At 38.3% G+C, this 26,100-nt stretch overlaps 1 protein-coding gene across 1 annotated transcript in view; it reads right to left on the bottom strand.

Annotated features, from left to right (window-relative positions):
- Positions 1 to 26,100, bottom strand: part of CABIN1 (calcineurin binding protein 1) — a 111,086-nt gene that overhangs the window by 83,729 nt on the left and 1,257 nt on the right. The window contains exons 3-24 of the mRNA XM_039725900.1: positions 24,970 to 25,034; positions 24,472 to 24,564; positions 24,059 to 24,172; positions 23,779 to 23,913; positions 23,339 to 23,519; positions 22,461 to 22,590; positions 21,620 to 21,769; positions 20,472 to 20,755; positions 19,749 to 19,917; positions 19,182 to 19,318; positions 18,581 to 18,798; positions 17,104 to 17,182; positions 16,680 to 16,867; positions 15,304 to 15,453; positions 14,735 to 14,929; positions 13,475 to 13,711; positions 12,032 to 12,185; positions 11,692 to 11,807; positions 7,703 to 7,864; positions 6,006 to 6,212; positions 5,508 to 5,653; positions 2,675 to 2,936 (exon numbers count right to left, since the gene is read on the bottom strand). Of these exons, the coding sequence (XP_039581834.1) occupies positions 2,675 to 2,936; positions 5,508 to 5,653; positions 6,006 to 6,212; positions 7,703 to 7,864; positions 11,692 to 11,807; positions 12,032 to 12,185; positions 13,475 to 13,711; positions 14,735 to 14,929; positions 15,304 to 15,453; positions 16,680 to 16,867; positions 17,104 to 17,182; positions 18,581 to 18,798; positions 19,182 to 19,318; positions 19,749 to 19,917; positions 20,472 to 20,755; positions 21,620 to 21,769; positions 22,461 to 22,590; positions 23,339 to 23,519; positions 23,779 to 23,913; positions 24,059 to 24,172; positions 24,472 to 24,564; positions 24,970 to 24,972 (3,510 nt within the window). The 5' untranslated portion in view covers positions 24,973 to 25,034. The remainder of the gene's footprint in view (positions 1 to 2,674; positions 2,937 to 5,507; positions 5,654 to 6,005; positions 6,213 to 7,702; positions 7,865 to 11,691; positions 11,808 to 12,031; positions 12,186 to 13,474; positions 13,712 to 14,734; positions 14,930 to 15,303; positions 15,454 to 16,679; positions 16,868 to 17,103; positions 17,183 to 18,580; positions 18,799 to 19,181; positions 19,319 to 19,748; positions 19,918 to 20,471; positions 20,756 to 21,619; positions 21,770 to 22,460; positions 22,591 to 23,338; positions 23,520 to 23,778; positions 23,914 to 24,058; positions 24,173 to 24,471; positions 24,565 to 24,969; positions 25,035 to 26,100) is intronic.

Below are 26,100 nucleotides of genomic sequence, written 5' to 3'. Positions count from 1 at the left end.
GGCACAACACAGCACTGCACATCAGTCCCCAAAAACACCCTGCTGCCCGTGGGAAAGCGTGTGAGCTTTTCAACCTAAAGGATGCAGACATCCCAAATACATCCCAAGTGGTCAAACGCACCCCAAGAGCCCACAAAATGTGGTTGTGGGTAGGTTTTTGTTCACTCCAGTGACTGCTGGCACAAACAACCAGAACAAAACAGTAAGACAGAAGAAATATTTATATTTATAGAAATATAAATCTGAAAAATAATAACTCGGTATTCATGTCTACAGAAATTCTACTGCTTTTTTGCAGCTGTAATTATCTTAACTCTTCAAAGAAAAGAATTATTTGCTTTGTTCTGCAACTGAAGTCTGCTAAAGCCACTATGGACCATTCTCATTTGTGAAGAAAAGTATTTCATCTTGCTTGCAATGTATCTAATTTTGAGATGAATACTCTCCCCACCCCACCCGGTCAAAAAAAAATTAAAACCAGCAGCATAAATTAAAGCTAAATGCCAATAAATTCATACAAAAAAACTAGGTCAAAAGATGCATTAATGTAATTTTCTCTCTTTGAAAATGAAGTTTATAAATTTAAGCTGTGTGGCTATAACCAAGAACTAAAACATAACCTTTCCTTTCCTAAACATTCTGTAAGAAGAAGAGAATAATAAGGTTTTTTTATGTATGAGAAACACATTCCTGAAGAGATATATCTGTGGAAGTGAGATGAAATTGTTTCAATTTATCTTTTATTATAATAGAGCTTTTCTTACTAAATTATGCATTTTTAATATATTCACTTGAAAAAAATGAAGATTTAAGTAGTCCCAAATAAACATTCTCATTTAATCCTCAACTTCAGATGGCTGCTCTGTATTGCTCCTTTTATCTGATAATATGAAGTAATTCCAGCACTGTCCCTAGAATTCTTCAACCTCATTGCCAAGGGGCTGCAAGACCATGAGACCAAACTTCTGATAGGGCAAAGACATAAAATGTAGTAACTTCATTTTCTGAGGAGTTAATTTCAGAGCTGTTGGGTGCAATAACCCTCCAGAAGACAACTCTATTGTTAACTGTAATTTCAAACATTCTCTTTAATAAACTATTTGTTCCCTTTCAATACAGGCTGACATCAGCTTTGTTCTCAGGCAAGAAAGTGCCTGTGGCAAGAGCAGTGTTATGCAGTGCTGGAGGCAGCTCAGATGTGAGACTCACCACCTCCTGCAAATACTTCTCCCAGAAGCAAAGGTGCTCCCAGCACTGATCTCTGCAGCTCAAACACTGAAAATTTTACACATTCCAGCAGAGGAGCAGCACTTCCTTCTTTTCACTGTGCTTTCAGCTGCAGACTAGGTAACATTTGAAGTCAGAATAGCTAAATCAGAAATGGAGTTCACTGGTCCAAAAAGACCAAACACTTTCCCAAGCAACTCTTATCACTGTTAGAGTGTATTTAGAATTGTTCATTTTGGTTTAGCAATAAACTTTTTAATAACGTTTTTCACTTTCCTTATGCAGAAAGATAATGAATTCATAACAATGTTTTCAATGGAAATTTTACCAATCTTCTCACTTTGATCTTTTGTTTAGGTAAATGGCCCAAAACCACAGAAAAAGGGGAGGATTCTTTAGATATAAGAGATGACATGTGGACACAGATATCAGAGTAATTTCTGATCTCTTCACTATTTCAATATGTATGCATTTCACCTTTTCCTGGAAACATTGCATGACATTTACAGAAAGGAAAGGTAAATATAATTCCCCTTTCCAGAACGTTACAATAATTTTGTGTCACCTTCAAAAGATAATTCAAAGATTAGGCTCAAAATTATTTTACACAGGAAAAAAAAAGGAAAAAAAACCCACCAGATTTGGAATGAATATTGGAATTTCCAACATTACTAAGTAACCATACAGTCTCATATGTAGAATATAGCATGTAAATACTTAATTAAAAATTTTACTATATTAGACAACTGTCCCAGATTGCAAGGCAAGATGTGTTCTATTTGCCATCTGTTAGAGGTGTGGCAGTTATCTTGTGTTAACTGGGCAGTTTTTCTTTATCTCTTCCACACCCAATCCTCCCTCCTGGGGGCAGGGGGAACATCTGCTGATAATGGGCCAGTGAGTGTCCCTGCATGGCTGATAAGAACCACAGCATCCCATTGGGAGATGTGAGCCCAGAGGAGGAGCCCAGCATTCCTACCTGGATAGAATCTGAGGTCCTGGCACAGCAAGACAGCTTCTCCACTGGATTTCCCAGAGGAGCAGCTGCCTCTTCCACTGCATCTTCAGAGGAAGACTGCACCCTTCTCCAGGATCCCTGCTCCAACACTCCAGGAGGACTGCAGCCACCATTCTAATTGGATGCTACCAGCACCGTGACCAGCAGGGTGTCAGGTCATGTTCTGACTCTGTCAGTGCTGTTTTGGTTTACTGCATTGTTTATTTTACCTTTTTTTTTTTCCTTAATAAAGAACTGTTATTCCTGCTCCCATATTTTTGCCTGAGAGCCCCTTAATTTCAAATTTATAACAGTTGGGAAGGAAGGGGTTTACATTTCCCATTTCAGGAGAGGCTCCTGCCTGCCTTAGCAGACACCTGTCTTTCCAAACCAAGATAAAAACCTAATTTTAAATATTTAAAATTTTATACTCTCTTGGTTAGATCCCACCTGCTTCACAACTTCAGGGGGAAGCTCCATTTTCCACTGCTTGAGCTGTCGGGACGCAAAGGAATGCAGGGCATAGGAAATGGTGCCGTACTCGATCCACAGGGAGAGGTTGGAGCTGTCGATCTCCAGGGCCCGTTTGAAGCAGTTCAGGACAGGGGTAGAGTGCTTCCAGATGGGGCCATCACTCTTCAGCTCATTGGAGTTCAGCTTGTCCTGAATGCGGCTCGCTCGAGCCAGAGCCATCCCAGCCCAGGAGTCAAACCTGTGCAGGCAGGAACACAACCCATGGTTGGAAAAGATGAAAGTCTGACAAGAAAGTTTCACAGGTATGTGTGCTTGGCAGAAAGATGTCTGAATGTAGAGCCTGAGAATGGAATAGAGACGGAAGTAAGTTTTGATATAAAAGAACAATAGATGTCTAAATTGAGAATTGCTGAGCCAGTCATTGTTGGACAACTAAGAAAGCAAAGGTTACGTCAAGTTGGAAGGGGGTTTCATGACTAGAGCAAGGGATATGTTGACCACAAACAAAAAAGATGTTTTTACCAAGCAGAAATAACTCTTAGGAAAAGCAGAAAGATACCACAGACAAACCAACATGACAAGTTGGTGTGTGGCAAGTAGAAAAAAGGTCAAGAATTTTCCACTGCAAGAAAACTAAAAAAAACAACTTTAAGCTTAAACTGTAACACACTAACTCATGTGATTGGATAATAATGACCATAATATGGTAATGATAGCAGTTATGATAGGATATAGGTAATAGTAAAGGTATTGTATATGGCGCTGATTGGGTGTTATGTATTAAGATGCTCAGCAAGAAAAATATATAATGCATTGTAACCAGAACCAAAGGGGCTTCAGGCTTGCCTAGAGCTGTAGCTGGCAGCTGTAAGTGTGGCTCTGTCACCCATGACTGCTGTAACAACTTCTTTACAAGGAGCAGCATTTTGAAGAGCTGCCTGGAGTCCCATGTCTCCTGTCTCAGGCTCTTACAACCCATGAACAAACTCCCCCCTGAACATTACACTACACATAGACAAGATTTGTCTTCTTGTATCCACAGCTTTTTCCTCCTTTCATCACACAAAACAGATTTCTGCACTTCCTCCTCTCCTCAGAGTGGAACACAAGCTGTACAGCCTAAATCATACTGATTTTCTTAAAGTGGTTTCCTAACAAAGCACTGCCCCCAGTAACTGTCACACATGGAAAACAGACGAAAAATCCAGGTTTATTTGCCATGCAAAGCCAGTATATCTACATTTCTAATGGCAGCACTCCCATTGTTTTTTTCTCAGTAACCATGCAGCCCTGTCAAAATGTTGTTACCCTGCAGGCCAGCAGCCATGATGATACCTTGTACTGTTGGACTCAACTGTGAATAATCATCATCATCATTTCCCAGCACAAAAATCATAAAGCCAAAATTGCGTTCAAGTAGGAAAACCCTGATGAACTAAAATTGTAATTTCTGCTTGAAGGACTGCTGAGGGTCCAGTCCTGTGTTTGCTGACAACACAATCTGAAGGGTGATTCCATAGGCCACAACCTCACATTAACACCAGGGCTCCTCTGCTCTGGGGTTTTTCAATTTTACCATGATTTTAGCATCAAGGCAACCACCATAATGTTCTCTTATTTTTGACTGCAATTTCTTCTGATTCCAACTGAAAACCCATTTCTAGGTCAAGTGACCTCAACAGTCAGATTCCTGAGGGGAATGGAACAGGAACAGTAGCGCAGACAAGAACCAACTATTTTTAATGGGGCAAAAATACTATGCTACCACATAGGGCATCTTCTGAGCAAAAAAAAAAAAAGCCATACATTAAAGTAAAAATGCATTCCATTAATTTACTTTTGAATTTAAGTTTGAGAACATCAAAACTGCCGAAAAATGGGTAGGGGGTGGTAATAGTAATTTCTTTATCTGTCTTTAAACATAAGTTTTTGCCATTTGTTAGTCACAAGTCCCAGACTAGAAGATGCAATAACATTAAACTACAGCTATTTCCTCTGAAGATTTCACATCTAAAATTGCTCTGTGCCTTCACCTTCCCTTTTGTCTCCGTTACGTGACTGGATTTAGAAACAATTTTCTTGTCTCAAATCTATCAAATTAGGGTTTTTGTCACTGACCCTGATCTATCAACTTCAAGGAGAACTAAAATGATAACACCTAATATGCAAACTATATTTAATCAGCAAATTTAAAGGTTATTTAATTTCATTTAGAAGACTAATATTCAGAACATGCTTTATTTTTAAGATGAGAGAGCTTAATCTTGATGGTATTTCAGTGAGTTGTAAATTATCAAGAAACAAGGTGGTTTTGTTTAAATATCACTTAAATACTTCACTTGTATTCTCTGTGTAGTTCTCTAGCAGCAAAATCAACACTTTTAGGAAGAGGTCAGCCTAAGCAATTAATGCACTAAAGGATGCCATTTGTGCTATAGCCACCTATCAAATGATGAAATTTTTCACTCCTTATCATGCATGAACATGGCAAAGCAAAGAACAAAAGGTACAAACAGTTCATCCTTCACAGTTATTGTTCATTTCAATTTAGCTTCCCCCCCTCCTTTCATTTATTTGTTTTAATTTCAGAGCAATCAAATATTTAACCCTACATTTTGGGTTTTGTTTTCTCTGTTGGGTTGTTTTAGAGATGCCCTTAATTATAAAATGGACAGGTGATAATGGATTGCAGGTGGGAGTTTTGGCTGTTTGGGCTTTTTTTTTCATTCCTGAAACCAGCTGTCTGCTTTTCAGTGCTGAAAGAAGTGAGAAGAATGAAGGACATGCAGCAGGATTCCAAAATACTGACCTGTTTGGACAAATACAAATGTCGTGCATGTAAAATTTAATGGCCTTGGACTGCTCTTTGTTCTTGAAATGATAATCTGCCAGGAGGTAATACAGCTCAGTCACCACTGGTGGAGAATAGTCTGCACCCTCGGGGAGAGATGGTGCCTGAAAATCAAAAAGGCAAAGGTTCATATTAAATGAGCATTTGCTTCTTCCTTGGAGAGGAAGTAGCCTTTTCATCACACAGTATAAAGTTTTGAATATGGAGACACTGAAAGCATTCCACAGATAGAGCACTTACAAACACTAAAGAACATCTCATCCTGGCTGTATTTTACCATTCAAAGACTAAAAGCTTTGGTGGGATCATTCTTATTTTATTTAAATGCAATTACCCAAGGAAACCCAAAATCATGGAATAAATCATCCCACTAACAATCTCAAAGTCAACATAAAAACAGCAACATGAATTTTTACTCCCTTCAATTTAATTTCACAAAAAAACAATTAATTATACCTTGCTGCTTGTTCCCTCAATATAGGCAGATACAGTCTCCAGGCTCAGCATAGGCTTGTCAGTTCGAGGAACAATTGTGGCAGTTTTCTTCAGAAGGTTGGCCAAATCAGCAGACACAGTACTGGTTTTGTAACTATCAAATTCTGGAAGAGTTTTAGGCTTAAAATACTCAAACATGAACAAAGCATCTTCCCATGTCAGATCAACCTGAAGAAGGAGGTAGATGAGAGGGGAAAAAACACTTCAAATTCTAAAATTCAAGTCCAGTAATGATGGTTTTCTATAGACTTTCTAGTTCATAGGCGTGTACAGATTACTCTAGCAGGAACCAAACTAAACCTCCCAAGAACAGAGCTAAAGGTGCTATTAATTTATGCTGCTCACAAATACAATATACTGCTCACTGATTTAACAAAGATATTGCTGTGTCTTAGTGTAGGTCACTAAAGTCAAAATAAAGTAAAAATAAATTCATTCTACTGGCTTAGAAGACTTGCTCAGAAAAGTTGTTTATAAGCAAGGATCAATTGTAAACATTCTGAGTGACACTGAGATCATGGGTAAGATATGGAGCAGAACTCTGCCCCTTCTATTTCAGAGCCAGGTAAGAAGAGTTAATGAAATGGGAATCAGACAAAATTCTGAGCCCCAAACTCTCTACAGAAAGTTACTTCAGAATTTACTCCTCATTTGCTCTTCACTTTTCTTTCTTGAAAACAGTAAAAATACCCCAAAATCATTGACAGTTCCCTTCTGCTAGAGTAAGTTTTTCTCTTATTGCTCACTTTACCCTTACAGTAAATTTTGCTCTGCATTGAAAAGCAGGGAAGTTGCAGAGGGCAATCTCCCTATACTTCCCTTTTTCTTATTCATCCCCTTTCTCTCATGATCTTCACTCTCTAAGGTACATATGTATATGTATATGTACATATACAAAATTTCCAAATGTTCAATGAACAGCAATGTAAGAGTATTTGTGTATTTTAAAAGGTTTGTTCAACAGAGCCAGACAATCATTTTGCTTGCATGAAAATGGTTTTGATTGATAATTCTATGATCACTTGCATTTGGTGAGTGCAAAATAGTCTGGGGTTTTTGAACAAAACCAGAGATGTTTCTCAAGGCAGGACACTGTATTGCTGCCCTGTATTTTTCACTTCCTCCCTTAATATTACAACCCTCTTCCACAGGCCTTCTCCCAAATTCAACTGAATTTCACATTTCTCATAAACAGCTATCAGGTATTTACCATTAGAGATGTCAAAATAAGTGATAATACAATGTACTTGCAAACTTTTAACTGTGACATTTTTCACTTTCATAAACTGCAAGGCTGGCCGCTAAAACTTTCTTCTCTCAAGCTGACTTTTCCTCTCTAAATTTTCCTCAACCTTGAACTTCTTCTCAGCTGAAAATAGGAAAGTGATAGCTTAATAAAATCAATGTCTCAATACTTTCAGAATGGCAGATTACTATGGATAAGACTAGCATTTTAACTATTTGACTTGTTATATTTATTATTTTTAAAAATATTAAAACTTTTATTTTATTTTCTACAATGTGTAAAATACATACAATTTACAAGGAAATAAAAGTAGTCTTTCTCCAAAATATATCAAAGTGCATTAGAACAAAACAAGAGTGCATCTTTCATCAGCTCAGGATATTCCACTGACATTGGATAACACATAACTTACCTGCTGTACTGAATGCTCTTCTAGGTACCTTGCTTTGCTTTTTTTGCTAGGGAAACCATATAAACAATAAAAACATTGTTCCAAGGCTGTTTCCAGCTCTTCTTTGTATGGATGAGTATCTTCAGATGTGGAAGCTGCAAGTTCTTTCTGTAGTACCTGGACCTACAAGTCAAGCATCAAGGACAAGGTCACGTGCAGATCACAATGAGCTGCCCAGCTGGCTGAAGGCAGAGGATGAAAACAACTTTAGGGGATTTAAAGGGATTTTTACATGGATTTTTCCCCAATAACAACCAAATATTACTTGTGTATTTCTGTAAACTGGCCTCACACAAGTCATTCCAATGGCATTGCAGCAGCATTGAAGTGCTTTTATTTTTCTTCCTGTATTAATTCACAAACATTTATCTTTAGTCATTGAGGTTAAATATCAGCTTCATGTTTCAGACTTAAAATCATTCAAAGTTCTCCTCTACATACCAAGCTGCTTCTGTAAATATAACTGTGAACTACAGTTCATCAATGCTGTGAACAAGAAAAAGGTACAGAAGAATTTCTGCCCTAACTCACAACCAGCAATTTCCTCTGCATGAAAAAAGCAGGATGGAGAGGACTTGGCAGCAAAAGAAGAGAGAGAGTTAATGAAAATCTGGCTAAAAGGACTATAGAATTGAACAGTATGAACAGTATTACACAGATGGCTACACACCCAGGGAAGTGGCTGGATTGGTCCCAAATTACTAAACACTGTAGCAAGTTGCTATCTTTACCTTCAACAGCACAAGAGAAAGCACCCATCAGTAGAATATTTTGGAAGATGCTGATACTTTAAGACATCTTTATAAAAACTGCAGCTGAATGCCAAAAGAAGAAAGGTAACTCTTTGAAAATTCTCACTAAGCTTCCATAAAAAACAAACCCAAAAGGAACACATTCCAAGAAGACATTTCAAGGTCAATAAGAATATATATAACAAGAACAACCTGTGTAGGGGCATTCTGCATATTTATTTTGTAACCAAATCAAGACCCCACATCCACTGTGGTTTAAGATTCAAATTCAACGTGTTCCACTATAGAATTTCAATTAAAAAAAGAAATGTTTATTTGTGACCATTTATCATTTTTCAACGTCTAGGACTGAAAACTCAATTATTTATGCATGATCCTCCACAAAGCTTCTCATCATGATGAGATCTCCTGTCAATACAAACACTGCATGACAAGGCAAAAGTCTGACTTTCTACATGTAAGAAGCTCATTTGAAAGAGCTGGAATTAAGTAGAAGATGCTGAGTCTCTTCTGATTAAAATATCTGTGCTAAGATCAAGGTACTGTTTATTAAGAGCCAAACCCCTGAAAAAGAAAAGCAAAGACAATTCTTAGAAAGCATTTCAATGACATCTGGAGTCACAGCAGACTCATTCATACTGAGTCCCAGCAGACACCTTATTGCCAGCACTTTCCCTGTATGAATTTGTGATCAACATTTGAAATTTACAGAAAGGCTAGCTAAATAAGCTGAAGAAAAACAGTAAGCACCAGAGGATACTGTAACAAAAGCCTTACATTCCTACTGCTACAAACAAAAGCACATCTAACAGCAGTAACAGAATTCTCACTTGAACAGCATTCAAAACAATCTCCTGTGTTATTATTCAACTTTCAAGTTCTTGGCAGAAATCCAGAATTGTTCCTAATAATTCAAACTACTGCTAAAGGGCTTAATTAATATTAATTAATTCTTTTTGCACAGCACATTCATCCACAAGCAATATAAGGTCCTCGAGCAGACAGTTCACCTAGAGAAGGTGACCATTTAACACTAATCTGTGAAACACACTGTTCACGTTCTTGAAGCTGCCTTCTCTTCAAATAATTCATCCCATTTTACCTTTGTCTTTCCCTGTACTTCTAACACCCTCTTGTCCCTGAAAACCAAATTCTTGTGTTTAATACTATAATATATTTCAGTTTAAGAAGCTGGCAATTCTGTCAGTGAAAAGGGAACATTTTGTTTAAAGTACCCGATGACATTTGCAAAGATCTCACTGCAAACACATTGCCAGCTCTCAGTCATCTGTACTGTCCCAGGTTCCCAGCCCATACTCTGTGGCTCCCCGGGCTGTGGGTACAGGCACATTTTTCAGGCACAATTCAGACTCATCACTTCAGGGCACGACATCTGTGGGCAAGCTCCAGCCTGGGAACAGCCCATCTATTTTCATGAAGCACAGGACTGAGCTAATAAACCCTCTGGAGCCCCTGCAGGGGCAGCTCAGGTGTGCATCAGCATTATGCTCCTAACACCAGGGAGGCTGAGGAGAGCAGGACATAGAGATAATCTGATAGTTCCAGCCTGAATCAGCCTCAGTTCAAACACTGCTCATTCACTGCAGCTCTGCCAGGGTGAGCTGACTCCTGCAGAACCCCTCAGGCTCTCTGTGCCATCCTTCCCAGCTGTCTAAATTACTGTCCTGGACATGCCACTGCTCAAATGCAGAGGTAGATGGGGTCTGGCACTGAGCTGTGGCTAATAAGCTCCAGGGAGTGCTGGGAAGAGAAATTAGGAGATTCCTGAGCAGCTCTATGCAGAACTAATCATGATTTTCTCTTGGCTGAAGGTAATAAACCTCAGTGAAGTCAAGCTGAATCTGCAAAGTGCCACTGAAATGTCCCTGTAGAGCACAGCCCAGTGGATGCCATGGCATCACATTATCTGGGATTTGCCAGCAGCCAGGCTGTCCCAGGCTGTCAGTGCTCTGCTCAGGGAAACACTTGGCTTTCTGAGCTAAGAAAAATGAGCAAACACATAGAAATATTCTACTTAACCAAGGGAAATTTCTTTTCTGGTGTAACAACGAGACCTCAAGGAATAATCTTAAAAAGGTCAGCCATGAATGGGTAAGTCCTTTCATCTAATAATGCTACAGTATTAGTGCCCAGACACCCACTCCTGGAGATGAGATGTAACATACCCATCTGAACAACAGAGCAAAGAACAGCCTTAAGACACAGGAAAATGGAGGGCCAAAGTAATTCTTCATTCTCATCATTGTTCAACAGATGAACTCTGGATGTATATTTTAAATCATATTTGGTTAATAACATGAAAACAATGGAATTGCTATTTTTTCAGACTGTGGTACAAAATCAAGGTAGGTATAATCAAACAAGACAAATTTATCAATCACAGAACAATTAAATGCATAATAGCTTCAGAGCAAATCTGAGTAACACCACAGGATGTGGGAGCAATCAGGAGCATTCCAGTTGTGTAACTGTGGATAGATGATGGGCTGCAAATCTTTACTCTTACAATTTGGAAGAAACAAACAACCAAGCTGTTCAAAACTGAATTTTCTTGGCTGAAAGTTTCAATACGTTCTTTTTACATGATAAACAGTATTTATGTACACTGAAAATGTGCAAACCCTACCTAACACTTGACAAATTCAGTTCTGTGAAGTGAGCAACTTATTTAGAGTCACTGAGACAAGATGAATATGGAATCCCACTGTGTTATTTTAGCAGCAATTTTAAAGATGTAACACGACAGGCTTTTTTAGCTTCTGAATGATGTACAGTACTATCCAACTGCTTGGTTATTCCTACTTCCCTTTCAAATCCCATGAACAAAATAAAATACTAGTGCAAGAAGCAAAACAAAGGAGAAAAAAGAGAATAAAACAATTATTCTCTTCAGTGAGGCAAGTCCAGAGAACAATGGGGAGTATGACAGAAGCAGACCAATAGAAAATGGTCTGAAATAACAAGCCTTAGCTAATTAGATTAAAATTACTGAAATTTTCATATGTTTGTCTGGGAGAACATGGAAAGTGGACTTATAAGTACATATTTAACATGAAGATGAGGCAATAAACAATCTAACTTTGAACTTTGTTTCCTGCTTTGGGAGGTGGCTTGGCCAGATGACTTTCAGAGATCAATCAGAATCACTCTCAGTCATTCCACAATGCCAATACTTACATAGAACTTGAGCAGAGCACCATCTGAATTGCAACACCAGGACCTTCTTCCCAAATACTCATGAGCTGTGTTCAACAGCATAAGTGAAGAAGGCAACATAGGGGTATCAGGACTCACTGGAAGAGAGAAATTGGTAAATATTAAAGCAGCACAGAACTGAGTTAAATCGGAGTCAGTTCTTCAACTGGCAAACAGCTTCCTCTCTGGTGGAAAGTGATGTTTGCATAGCCCTCTCCTCCCTCCAGCCAGCAAGGCAAGACAACAAACAAGAATTTTATTACTTATATTCCTGAGCTGGATGGTAAAGAGCTCAATAGGTAAAAGTGAAGTAACACTCCACCTTCTTCTCCCTGGTTCTGCTGCTGCTGGCAGCAAAGGGATCGAAAAGCATCTTCCTCATGCTGGATGATCCTGTGCAGGATAATCCACGGAAGCACTGAGGACACATAGGGCTCTTTTGGTTCTTCCTGGACAGCCATGCTGCAGTCTATGATCTAACAAAGAAACAGACATTATACAGACAAAGTGATGTGAACACAGGTCGGGTGTGAATCGGTCCCAAACAACCCAAAGCTGGCAGCAGATTTCATCCCAAGGAAATAATCTAAAGTTGAGCCTCAGCTCTCACAAGTGGCTGTAAAAATGCTAGAGGTAAATCAATCAGTAGGTGAAGGGTAGTAGATTATTTGCCCTAATCTGACATTCCTCTTGCACCCCCATTTTCCACCTAGATGTCTCTCTGTTAATATGCTATATGAGCAATTCATAGTAAACAAATACACAGCTTTTTAGTATTTCAAAATTTACAATTTTGAATTTACAATTCTTAGTATTACTAGGCCTCATTATTGTACAAGAAATATCCCTACAACCCAGATGAAGGGGAACTTAAAAAAATTCCTGAATTCTAGAACAGGTGTTACAACAACTGTTAAAGACCAGCTAGAATCATTAAAGATGCTACAAAAATTATGTGCCTGAACACTCTGCTCTCCAGAATTCCATTACATTCCACAAAACACACAACTTTACAGAATGAGAGTATGATTTTGTAAGTAGTGAAGGGTCCTTGGCTTTTACAGAAGTAAATGGAGATTTGAGAATTGCAAGCATTAAATTTTGACATTAACTAGACCTATTTCTTAATAGAACTGCCATTTGTAAGTCTGCCATTTGTTACCTGGACTGAAAATGCTCGTTCAGTTTTGAGGTTTGAAAGTACCTTCTGTAAAAGGCTAAAATCAGCTGTATTCATAATTCCAGTAGCAGTTCACATTTCACTTTTCCCTGGTCCTGCTCAGATCACCCTCTCTGTTTTTACTAGAAAACCTTACTTTGGCCAGCACTGGCAAGCAATTCTACCACGTCTGTAAGGCTGATGGGACCTTGTCCTCCAGCCTGAAGCACATACAGGCAAGATCAGAGCCAGAACTTACAAGCTGCACCCAGGCAGCTCAACCAATCTTCACATTAGCACATTTCATACAGCCTAAAACCCCAGTGCTGGGTTGTCTTACCACCACATTTTGATTGTTTTAGGCAGCTTGGTGTCTAAAGGTACCTGCTGGGACTGGATCTGCACAGGTATGTGCTCAGTGCAGGTCTATCACACTGCACACTGCGACAATGCTCACACAATATGGTAACACCCATCCTCCCAAAAATGTAACAGCAATGTTACCAAAGGCACCACTAGGAGTGGGTGGGAATTCACAACAACTGCAGCATGCCTTGAGCTCTGCAGCACAGAGCACACCTCCCCTGGTGCCAGGCCATGGGTTACCTGGATCAGGTTGTTTGTCAGGCGAACCAGGCTGGGTGTGACAGAGGAGTCCTTCAGGATGCTGGTAACTGATGATAATGAAGTATCTATTCCTGTGAGCAGCTGTGTTACCGTAGCAACCCACTCCTCTTTAGCAGAGGCTGCTGTCATATTAATCATCTGCTGAATTGCTTCATTCAAGGCAACATCTGAGCATTCAAAGCATTGCTTGTAGTCTTTCAGTTTGAGCAGGGAGTCCTACAGAATGTAAATATGAAAAAGATCTATAATAACAATGAAGAGTTTATTTTAAACATGAATGCACAGCAGGGCAAAGCAAAACACTATACTCAGTTAATGTGATTACTTCAATGAAGCAACACCTTTAAATGCAACATTAAAAGGACAACAGGAGGTGCATGGATCCTGGATGACAAATACACAAGTAGAATCTAAATACAAAAAAAATCATCACATTTTTTCTGCTTTAATAAGAGATGCAAGGAAAGAAAATAGGAAAGGGATGCCTGTAGGTCTATAATTCTAATGATCTACAGCTGAATAAAGCCCTTACAAGAAACAGGGTTTGGATCTTTATGATCTCGTGCTACCATTTTATTACTTCATAAATAACAAAGTAGCAACTGTAAGGCCAGTATAATAGCAACTTCTCCTGCTTCTTTCTACTCTGCAGAGGTTGGGTCACCAGATAGCATGCAAAATGTAGGACTTGGTTAAGTCCAGTTAAAAAACCATCAGTCTCTTTTTGTGCAAACTTTTTTTCCCCCAAATAACCCAATATACTCAGCTGAGCTCAAAAATACATTTATTATACACTTATTTTTACAGTGTCAAATGGACTAACTCTACAGCAATTATACTGCATGCATCAACAGTTTCTCATTCTCAGGAGAGAGACTTGACAGCATAAAAATCATTCATATTCTAGATAACCAAGTTTCAGAATGGTTCTAAGTGACCATATAGTCAACAGCAGCACAAATTCATCCATAAAATAACTCAGGAAATTATTCAAGTTTCTGTTCATTCCATAGAGGCCTCGAATCTTGTATCTTTAGCCACACTCTCAGTCAGCAAAAGCTGGAACATTGCTAATGATGTCAATAAAGCTGTGATCTTCAGAGCATTTACATATTTGGTTCCACGTTTTGCTTTGTAAATAAGACTCATAACTGCCCACTCCAAAAATCCTTCCATCCTGTTTTCAGGAATAAGTCTTAATTCCTTACTAGAACAGATTTTGTGAGAAACAAAGCAAACCTGGAGGAGAAGCAGCTGAGCTGGTCTCTCTGGTATGGATGTGACAAACTCCAGGTGTTTGGCTCTGCCATAGCCATTGAAGCACAAGGTTGGCCTGAGCAGATGCACCACTGCATTGTAATCCCCAGCCTCATACAGTCGCTGGATCTCTTCCAAAGACTGGCATCTCTCCAGAGATTTTAGGTTCTTTTCAATCTGCAAACATCACAGATGATACAATCTTAACTTTTGTTTTCACATATATTTGACTACTGACACTTCTCCCAGCTCTTAATGTTTAAGAAAAACACTGACTCAATAATCTACTGTTACTTCAATGCATGCAGCTGCTTTAATGTTTTAATTTTGCATAAAAGCAATCTAAAGATGCAAAGGACCAACAGATACAAAAACTAGTTTTTGAAAAAGAAAGGTTAGTCTTGACATAATCTTCATACTACAAAACCCTCACTCTGAGATACACTAAACTTCCATCACAAAAGAACTAATTCCTAGGTGACATCTGAAACTGGGAGAGATGGAGTGTGAGGAATGGAAGAGGGAACACACACCTGCAAATGAGCTCTTACCTCTTCCAAAGAGACCACAGAATCAACGTGCAGATTGGGCAAGCGGATCACGACGCCACCCTCACTGCCAGCCTTGGCCTGAGTGCTGCTGGAGCTCTGCAGCATCTCAGTGCAGATATCATAGTTTTCAAGGGCCTGTTCCATGTCTCCCTACAGAAACAGTACAGAGGAAAACAATCAAGCAAAAAAATCCTATGAATCTCACTAAAGAAAGGGTCTCCAAAACTTGTAGAAAATGTTTAAATTTAATGCAGGCATTGCCAGTGTGATTACTGCATGTCCTCAAAAATTACAAATTCAACTGAATAGTTCAAATTAAAGCAAAAATATTTTTAAATAGCTTACCAATTATTTCAGTAACAGATAAATCAGAAAAATAGAATTCAGCCTGCATAAATTTGTAAGATTGGCCTGAAGTGCTAAAATCCCTTTCCTTTAAAAAAGCAGAAGAGTAAACCAGCAGAAATAACTCCTCCATTTCTGCAAATTAAAACACTGAGTAAAGAAACATTCATATATTCTGCAAAGTGAATGAATTCTGCTTGCTCTGTGCAAAGTAGTTACTCAAATTGAGAAGTCAGGAGGGCATGCAAAGGCAAAATACAACTCTGCATACCACAAGGAAAAAAATGCCAGTAGTTGTACAGGATCTCTCATTTTTCCTAAATAACTTTATTAGAAAGGAATTCTTAGATGCAGGAAAAAAAGGGGGAAGGAACAAGTTAGTTCACACTTATGAAACTGACTCACATAACTAGTTGACAACAGATTTAAACATAATTATTGCATTAAAAAACCCTCTTTGATGTCCTGGGGAAGCAATACTTAGAGGGGAAGAAAAACACTGGAATCAAATAACATTTCTTTCAAATTATTCCCTAAGTGATAGGTTTAAAACCCTCTGCTTCAAAATTTGCATATTAAATTTAAAATCTTCAAAAGCAGAACCATGCCACCTTGAAAAAGCAAAGGGAACAGTAATAAAACAGTTCAAATCTGAATTTTGGACTTCCTGAGACTTTGACAGTGTCCACGAATCCTGGCCCCCAAAAATCTTATGTTTTGCAGCTCCACAACACTATTCCAAGTAACTTTAGTACAAATATTCTTTTTTTAAGCTGAGTACAACTTTCTTTAAACAAAGACACATATTATACATATCTGAATATTTGCTGAGCATGAGACCTGCTACTTCATTTCCACCTCAACCCTCAGGAGAAGTTAATTACATTTAGAAGCAGAATGAAACCACTATGTTTTAAGCTGATTTTATCCACATGCTTAAAAGAGTTGAGATTCCCGAATCAGCTGCATCTGAACAATTCTGACTTGAATTTGGGAAAAGCTGTGTTTGTTAAACCAGCAGTGAAGCCAACCTGCAGTGCCAGGAACCGAGCCTTCAGCCAATAGACACGAGTGACAAACTCCATCCAGCCTTCCTCAAACAAATCCCGCTGCGAGGACGCAAACGACAGCTGCAGCAGGTCTCCCAAAAAATGAGTTCCTGGGAAGTCAGGACCAAACTTGCCATTCACAGAGGCAGCAGGACAATTTCGTGGAGAAACTGCAAGTCAATTAATTACATTTTATCATGAAGTTATTAGCATCCTATGGAAAGAGTCCCACATAACAGAATTTCAAAGGTACTCATCTACCTGAAGGCAAACAACTGATAGAGCAATAAAAGAGAGATCTGAAAGATATTAAGGAAAACCAGCTCAAAAATACAGTGAATTCCTGGAAACATTTCTTCATACACGCCCAGTTTAGAGTCTGAAGAAAATGACATCAAGTTCTCACCTGTAGAACTCTTCCCTTTTGTCAGTAGCCACTGATCTAATTGCAGCTCCATGCAAGAAAGGCTCATTAACATCATATCCTTCAGAAAAAGTAAGGAGATATCAAAAGAGTATTCACAGAAAGAAATACATTAAAAGAAGCATAAATTTTAAAAAAAATCGCTAAATTTGCAATTTACTTCAAAGAAAGCCTTCATCTTGTCCTCTTGGGATTTCTATTCCCAAGCTATAACTACTTCTTCTGTCTGAAAGGTGTGTAATACCATTGCCAAATCAACAGGTACAAAGCCAAACAATACTTAGAACAATTAAAAAAGAAAAATCTCAGTTCGTGGAAGAAGGTCAGAACAGCACTGCCTGATGTTAGAAAAAACTGTCATCCTTACTTTTTAATTTGGCTGAAATAAAACTACATTAAATGGCCAAATCATGCCAAAAGCACGATTCCAGAATATAGCAGTAACATCGACATTTGAAAAATAAGACAACATTTAAGAAAAGTAAGCAGTTATGCAGTAATAATGAGAACCAAGGGAATACATTTATAAATATATTTACATTTGTTTAAAAAAGGGCAGGTATATGTGAAATATATACATAAATAAGTCACAGGATGTATAAAAATTTAACATCTGCTACATAGAGGCACTTCTGTTTGTTTTGCAAAAGACATCAATGGAACACAGCAATTTCCATAATTAATATTTCATTTGCAAAGAAGTAAAAACACTTGATCTGAAAGAATATTTCCAACTGAAGTCATACCAAAGGCAAATAACTTTCCAAATGAATACAGACTGCTAACATTAAAAAGATAACACAGGCTGGCTCAGTGGCCAAGAAATATCAATACTGGCTTTATAATTCAAGAAATATCATCTTCTATCATTAAGTTTGTTTAACAATAACGTAAAGGACTTATTATTTTTTCTATTTGCTTTCAGGAAATTCCAGATTTATAAAGGTAATAAAATGGTGATGCTGAGGAGGTGGTTTTGGTTTGTTTTTGTTGTTGTTTGTTTTTTTTCCTGTAAATTTCAGGTTATCTTAAAACTGCAAAGTATTTATTTAAAGCAGCAATGCTGACCAATCAATCAGCCAGTGAGAACAGAGGAGCCTCTGTCCTGACCTGATGACAAAACAAAACTGTGTCATTTCAGAAGAAAAGGGATGGGGGGAAAAAAAAAGAGCAACAACAGAACAGAGGGGCAAAATATATCTGTGTCTGTTACATCTCTGTGTGTGTGTGTGCATAAACACATATTATATACAGTCAGAGCTGCATGTGGCATCACCCAGGTCAGTTCAGCTCAGGAACAGCTCCAGGAGCTGCAGTGCAACCAGGTTTAGGAGAGTTACCACAGCTGGGACAAGCAGAGCTGAGCCAAAATTGAGTCTGCTGGATTTCAGCTGGGCACGCTGGGCACACTGACACCAGGACAACAGCAAATCTGGAGTAAGGAAAGGTGCTGCATTACCCTGATGTGTTGATTACTTGAGTCCCTCAGCAGTGGGTTGGGAAGGCTACTGCTGTGCTTCCTCCAGCTGTTGTAGATACTGAGGACCACCTCACACAAGCCTGGAGGCCACTTCACCAGGAACTTCTGGCTGATGACTTTCAGGTATCTCATCATCAGCTCCAAGATCCCACCATTGTTCAGGTTGTCCAGCAGGAACTCATGAACATCCTGTTTTTCTAGAAAGCAGATAAACACAAAGGCCTACATGTGTAAGGTTGAGGTTGAGATCATAAATTGAAACAATTAAGTTTTAACAGTGTTTTCTGCACTTCTATCACAGCAGTTCTTCTGCACTGCACATGTGCAGAATTCAGTTACTGTATTCCAATCTGTTTAAATGGAAATTCCACACAACAGAGCTCCTGCACACAGTGACTGAGCAATTCCCCAAGACTTAAAAAGTTAGTACCAACTGAGATACTTCTATACTATAAAATTATACTTTTAAAAATAGCATATATTTCTGTATCTTCCAGGCATGACAGGAAAACACAAAAAATAAACATATAATATGGCAAAAACAACAAAGAATGAACAAGGTTTATAATGCAATCCCTACCAGACTCCATAAATGTTGTAGAATCAAATGACATTCTATGTGGTCCAACATGCTGAAAATTCTCCTCTTTGATCTCGGACTGCACCTCATAGTTATTGAAAGGGTCCTCCTCCTCCTCAGGGTCTAATTTCCTTAATCTGTGTGAAAGGGGGGCAAGAACCACAATATCAACAAAGTCCTCATTCTTTCTTTCATTAGTAGATGACATCTAAATACGAAAAACTGCAAATTTTAACAGTGAGAATATATTACTGAAACAAATTCAGAGATTTGCATCCAGTTCCTTTCATCCAAATCAAGATTACTTTATATTATCCATTTTGATATGTGCATTGTCCATTAATTCACTTTAACAGTAGTAAAAGCTGTCTTATTTTTTAATTTTTATTCAGAAATTTTTACTAAAAGCAATTTTATTACATCTATCAGAAGATAATGCACCACATCTGCCTCAAAAAACATCCATGGGACTGGCAGTTTTAAGGCTGGGGGGTATCAATCAAACAAAATCCCAAACAGCTGCCTTTCTGTGATCATCTCATAATGAAAGTTGTTGCTGTACAGTACCTGGAAGGAAGGAACTTCACCAACAGCTCCTGAAAGTCAACCTTCTCCTCTTTCTTACACTTGGTGTTCCGAACTCTGGCAGATCTCCTCTTGGCTGTTTCACCACTGTCTTCTGTAATTCTTCTTCGCTTCACTCCTTTCTTAGATTTATCACCTGCAGATATGTCACCTAAAAACATAATGAAAAAACCCCAAAACCTGACAGGTTAAAATGACAAATAAAAAGTGAGTAATCTTTTTTATTTTTAAAAACATAATTACACAGCAACACTCAAGATTCATTGGTTTCCTTCTGAAGACAGTGCCAAAATATCTTGTACAGATTTCAAATAAATATAGCTGACAGCCTGGTCTTCTCAGCTTCTTAAAGTGACACATGAGCAGAAAAATAACACAGTCATCTTTTTGTAAAACAGCTCGTTCATTCTAAGGAGCTCAAGGCCCCTCCCAGCATTAAAAGTTTGGTATGCATCTCTGCTGGAATGGAGTCACAATTTTTCTCATCTTAAAAGACTGAAAAACTGAATTGTGGGGTAACAGCACAAAACCAGAAAAGGTCAGATACTCCTTCACTTTATCAGATTTTACACATATTCTGAAAAAGTTCTGACTCCACCAACATGCAGTTGAAAGACAGCATGTCCCAAAGAATTCCGAAGTGTTTTTAATACCCAGGTAAGTAGGAAAGGTATCTTGAATCTCAGAATGAAGTACCTTGCTCACCTACAGTAGCTCCTGGTTCCAATGAACTCTGACTGTGACTTGGGAAGGTGGGTGTGGTTGGAGTGTAAGGTAATACAGGATCTGGCACTGTCACCACTGGATTAGTGCTGACAGGAGTTGGCTGAATAACACTGACAGGAGTAGAGGTGGGAGAAAGCATCAAATGTTGAACTGGGTCTCTGTACTCTGAGAGATCAATTCTCCTTCCCAGACTGGGTCGAGGAGGATCACATGTTGTGAGGTGCTGATACATGGCAAGCAAGGCTTCTCCTAAACACTTCCATCTGCAAGTGGAAACACAACAGCATCACAATGTCTTCAGTTCTTGTCACATTATTTTCTATATTATGTTTACAAACCTAACAGTGTTCAACATTGGTTTTCTCTAACAGCTTAGAGATAGCAAAAGCAGCTTCTCAATGAGACAGCAATACACACCTGAGTGTCAAAAACCTGTCCCATCACTCAAAAAATGTCTCTAAAAAACACAAGGCCCATGCAGTAGTTGCTGAGGAAATTACTCTATACCAAAAGCTAAAAAATGTAGTGTCAAAGAAAATTTTCAGGCTATGCATTCAATCAGCAACACTAAAAGAACTCATCCCTATTCACAAGTAGAAACAACTTCTCTGCAACATGAACTACATGCAGAGTCCATTAATATTCCAGAAAAATACGTGCAATACAAAAATCAAACTCCAATCCTTTATGCCTTAATAAAGACATACATAACAACTTACTAGTATCCCTATATCTTCCTGCAAATAAAGAGCTGCAAATTTTTTTTTCTGAGTTTTCATTATTCCAATAGTAAAAACAGGTTTTAAAAGCTAACCTTGCCTTGAAATTCACATACAAACTAGTAATACATGAAAAATCAATTGGAATAGCTGCCAAATCATTCTCAGATACCGTATTTGTTTTTTGCATCACTGGTTTAAAATCAAAAGTTGAAAACTAATTGCTATGGGGTTTATGCTAAAGCCATAAGCACACCAAACCAACCTATAAGCTAATAAGAAAACACTGGGGGGAGTTGGTTTGTTTTTACAAGGAAAAAAAAAGGTGTTTTGAAGAAATCTGAAGCACAATGGTCAGAATATGTGCTTCAGAAGATCTTTGTGAAAGGAGGAAATACAAAGACGTACGTGAGAAAGGGAATTGGCTGCACCAGTCTGAGGTCTGGCTCTCTGTCACGCACCAGCAACGCCTGTCTCTTCTTACGGAGCTCCAGTGCTTCGTTTATGATTCTTCCTGTTTCAGCTGCACTCACATTCACATTATGGATAGACATGTCACTAAGAAATAATAAAAAATGTAAGTTAAAGCTTTTCTTTGCTGGGTTTTTTTTTAATTAAAGCATAGAGGAAATTAATTTAATACCATCATATAACGTAACAAAAACAACGTTAAAAGAAGCATTCACATGACATCACGTTACCGACTTTATGGCACACATTTAGATTTGTCAACCCTCAGAAATCTTTGTTCTGAATGATCAGTTAACTTAGACACAACCTATAAATTTTATGGGCCTCTATTTTCCCACTTTCCTCCTACCCACTCCTACTATAAAATCCATACAGGAAGAAAAGCAGTAACATGTGGGCAGTTTTTGGTGAGGTTTTCTTGGGGGTGTGAGAGTTGTTTTAGTTTTGGTTGTTATTGGTTTGGTTTAATTAGGAAAACTAAAATGAATGCTGCAGGGATCAGGAAATAATTAGTAAAACAAAGATGGATGATTACAAGAGATCTAGGTATGAAAATAAATGAGCAGCAACAAATGGATTTCTCTTCCTCTTTCTACCTCCCTCCAAAAGGAATTCCTGCAGAACATTCTGTCAGCAACACCAACATGTTGTTATTCAGAAGACAGGTCAGCAAGGTACTCCTACCACTTAAAGCACAAGATCTCAGCAGGTTTTTTGAGCAACCACAAACCCAAAACTTAAACTCCAAAGGCAGTATATGCTCTAAGACAACATTCACCATTTGAGGAACATCCGTAAGGAATCCTTCTGGAGGCAAGGCTGCTCCTCAAAGATCTTCTCCTTCAGAACCAATCCTTTGCTATACAGACAGTCTTTTTCCAGAGCTTTGCAAATGAAGTACAAACATGCTGACAGAGAAATAGAAATTGAATGGTCAATGGCTGCTTTGGCTCATTCAAAGCTCCCATTTCTGGGCCTCACATGCACCACTGAATTGCACCCAAATGTGACATTTACATAAATGAGTCCAATTGCTTTGTAAGGTGTCAAATAATTACATGCATACATGTAATTATAACTATTGTGTCTTCCTAGGTACTGTATCCAGAATGCAATTAATTTTATTCAAACAATGTTTGCAGTACATCTGTCACCTACTTTCAAGCCTGTTCTAGAACAGAAGAAATTAGAACCATAAAACAGAAACACAAATATTCAGCATTTTGATTTTATCAAATTACTTAACTGCAGATGCCACTAGTGAAGCAAGAAGTGTATCCACTGCTGTAACTACAATTAATCTTTCCAGCCTAAGAATGAGACTGTAGATTATACTCAAATCCTAGAGCTATGCAGCAGGAAATTACTAGAAAGCCAAAACCAACATACGTGGAAAGGCAGAGGAACAGTGTACAGGGAAACTTCCTGCAGAGGCTCTGATCTGTGAGACCACATTTATTTTTAGGGTAACCAAAACTTATCTAAAATCATGCTTTATACTTCAGTAAAATCTCTATCATGAAGTGGCAGTCTCTGTCAAACCCTGCTGCACTACTTATGCAAAATACACTTCAACCTATAGATTTCATTGTTACAATTTTTCTTGGTATGTAAAATTACACACATCCTGAGATGCTTTTCATGCATTGTACTCACTCGTGTAGTCACTGAGTGTATATAAAATTGTGATGAGGTTATCCAAGCAAGGCCAGTGATCAGGATTACACCTGAGCCCTTCTTCAAAAGCATGACGAGCCAAGGGCAGGCGGATCAGCTTTATTGCCACACGGCCAATTTTGTACCAGAGATTGACATCAGTGGAGTCCAGCATTACAGCCTGGCAAGAACAACAAACACCATCCACATTTCAGGCATGCAAACCCACCTTGCTGCAGGGACTGGCACTGCTTTAGTTTTCAGCAAGGACCCCACCTGCTTTGGGGAATGAATGGTGGGCCAATTTTATCCCATACAGCATCAGAAAGAATATAGTATTCAATGTACACTGACATGATGTATGCTGGATGTGTCTGTCTGTGTTTTACAAAATTTTTACAAAATTAAGGCTACAGTGTTTAATGTCAGCTGCACTGTACCTCCAGATAGAACTCCATGGCTGTCTCTAAGTCATCCCGCTGTGCTGCCAGTTGTGCTAGGTTTTTATAGGTGGAGTATTTTAACATCAAACCCGGGTGTTTCAGCCCTTCTTTCTCATCACCAGAAAGAACTGCCTAGAAATTATAAAATAAATGCAATGTGGGCATTAGGAATCAGACAAGTAACAAGTACTGACACTTCTAGTTAGCCAGTTAGAACTGAAGTAAGACAAAATACAGCAAACACTTTCTAGAGTGTCATATTCCCAAGGTCACTGACCTCCCGCAGAAGACGAATCTCAAGTAGCTCATGATAAGCTTTAGCAGACTCTTCAAATCTGTCATGTTTCTGAAGGTCCAGAGCTTTGTGGTACAAAGCAAAAGCTTCTGCTTCCTGTGATTTAAATAATTAGAATGTATTTATTTAAACAACTTTATTAAATATATTTATATTTATTATGTATTTTAGTAGTTTCACACTTTTAATACTTCTGCTACACAGCAGAACATTTGTGTTACTGTCCTAAAATAACTCACCTGAGTGTAGTTTTATTTTGCTAAAGGAGGGTTCAGCAGATAGAGAAACCAAACTTTAATAAGAACAAAATATCACGGTTGAAGAAATCCCTGCAACTAGAGGACAAAACTCCCATCAAGACAAAACTTCATTAAGGCAACTGTGGAAGCACTCACCTGAGCTTCCTTTGTCTGTGTTTTATGGCTTTTGAAGGTACCCTCATAGTCATCCTCGACCGTGGAGCTCGCATTCAGCGCTGCAATGCGAATCTGGAATGACAATTGAGGCATGACAGGAACTGTGACACCTACAGATGTCCCAGTGTCCTCTGCAAACTGGACTTTTCTCTTTTTTGTAATTAACTGGTACATGAACAACACTGAGAGATCTCTACATAAAGTTACAAGAGCTGTAATTAATTTAATCATCCCTAATTGCAAATAAATAAATATCAAAGCCATTTCCTATCCAAAATTAGCTGAAAAAACCAAATTTCTAGTGTCTTGCAAGCAACAGCTTTCCTAAATAGACATATGCATTACAGTGACTTTTTTCCAAATTCTTAAATTTACCAATAACTACAATCTCTTCATTATGGCAATTTATTCTTATTCCCAGGGAAAGAGGAAAACTCTCAATTTTATTGCTAGCAAACCACCTCAAAAAACCCTTACCATGTTCACAACTATTCACAATGTCTTTCTCCAGGAACAGAAGGAAGGGTCTATCACAAACAGGCCTGGAAAGCAAACAGGATTAGAATATCAATTCTGTTCACAAAGAAAACCTTCAGCAATAAAAGACAATACTTTACAAGCATACTTTAACAACCGATTAATCACCAACCCATGACAAGAGATAGAAAACCCAAAAACTGAGGAACAATGATTCCACTGAGCAATAATTTTCATTACTGCCATCCCTGCTAGAACAGAAGCAGTGTTTGTCCCACAGTTGTTCTGAGTATACTGACCAACTTCTACAGCCCCAATGCATAAACAAGTTATAGCTACTGCAGACACACTTAGATCACACTTAGATGGGTGCAAACTAAAGAAATTGAACTTCTACCAACTAGCATTTCCTCATTTTAAAAAAGGATACTCATATTTCCAGTCATTTTAACCACTGATAAAAAGTTTGAAGGGGTAAATACACCTTTATAACCTGTAAGTCATTTTTCCTCATAAGTAAGCCCATAATTTATACTCAATTAACTGCTTGAAACACCATGTTAGTAAAGGAAAAAATATGAAATAGCTTTGTGCTGCTTTTATAGAAAACCTTCACTGCTATATGATAAAACCTTCCCATCAACTCAAACAAGAAGATAACATATGCAAGACAGGCTAAAAACAGTTTTAATACGGGAGACTACATTAATAGAAGAGTAAATCCAGAATTAACCACAGCAGGAAGCAGTGGGAGTTTTGAACTATAAGCTGAATTAACTCATACATCATCATGATTAGTTCTGCATGTAGAGAAAATAATGCCTTGACAGGAATTTCACTCATTCAGCAATGAGCATTTGCTGGCCCGTGCACCACTGGCTCTCCCTGCTTGTAGTTAAATCAGACTGACAACTGCACAGCAATAAAGCATTTTTCTCTTTGAAGTCACCAGATAAACATTAATAAAACTTCAAAATTCAAATCTTCTTCAGGACAGACTCCTTGACTACTTTTCACATGAAGAAAATACAGGCACAGATACTCATGGTTACCTCTTCAGACAGACTGAATGCTTCACATTTGGACAGGGTGTAGATGCCCATGACATTTAAGTAAGTCAGTCTGTATGAT

This window comes from Passer montanus, unplaced genomic scaffold (genome assembly GCF_014805655.1).
Source record: "Passer montanus isolate IOZ18808 unplaced genomic scaffold, ASM1480565v1 scaffold57, whole genome shotgun sequence".
Taxonomy (NCBI): domain Eukaryota; kingdom Metazoa; phylum Chordata; class Aves; order Passeriformes; family Passeridae; genus Passer; species Passer montanus.
The sequence above is the reverse complement of the archived record's forward strand: the minus strand, read 5'-3'. Positions and strand labels throughout refer to the sequence as shown.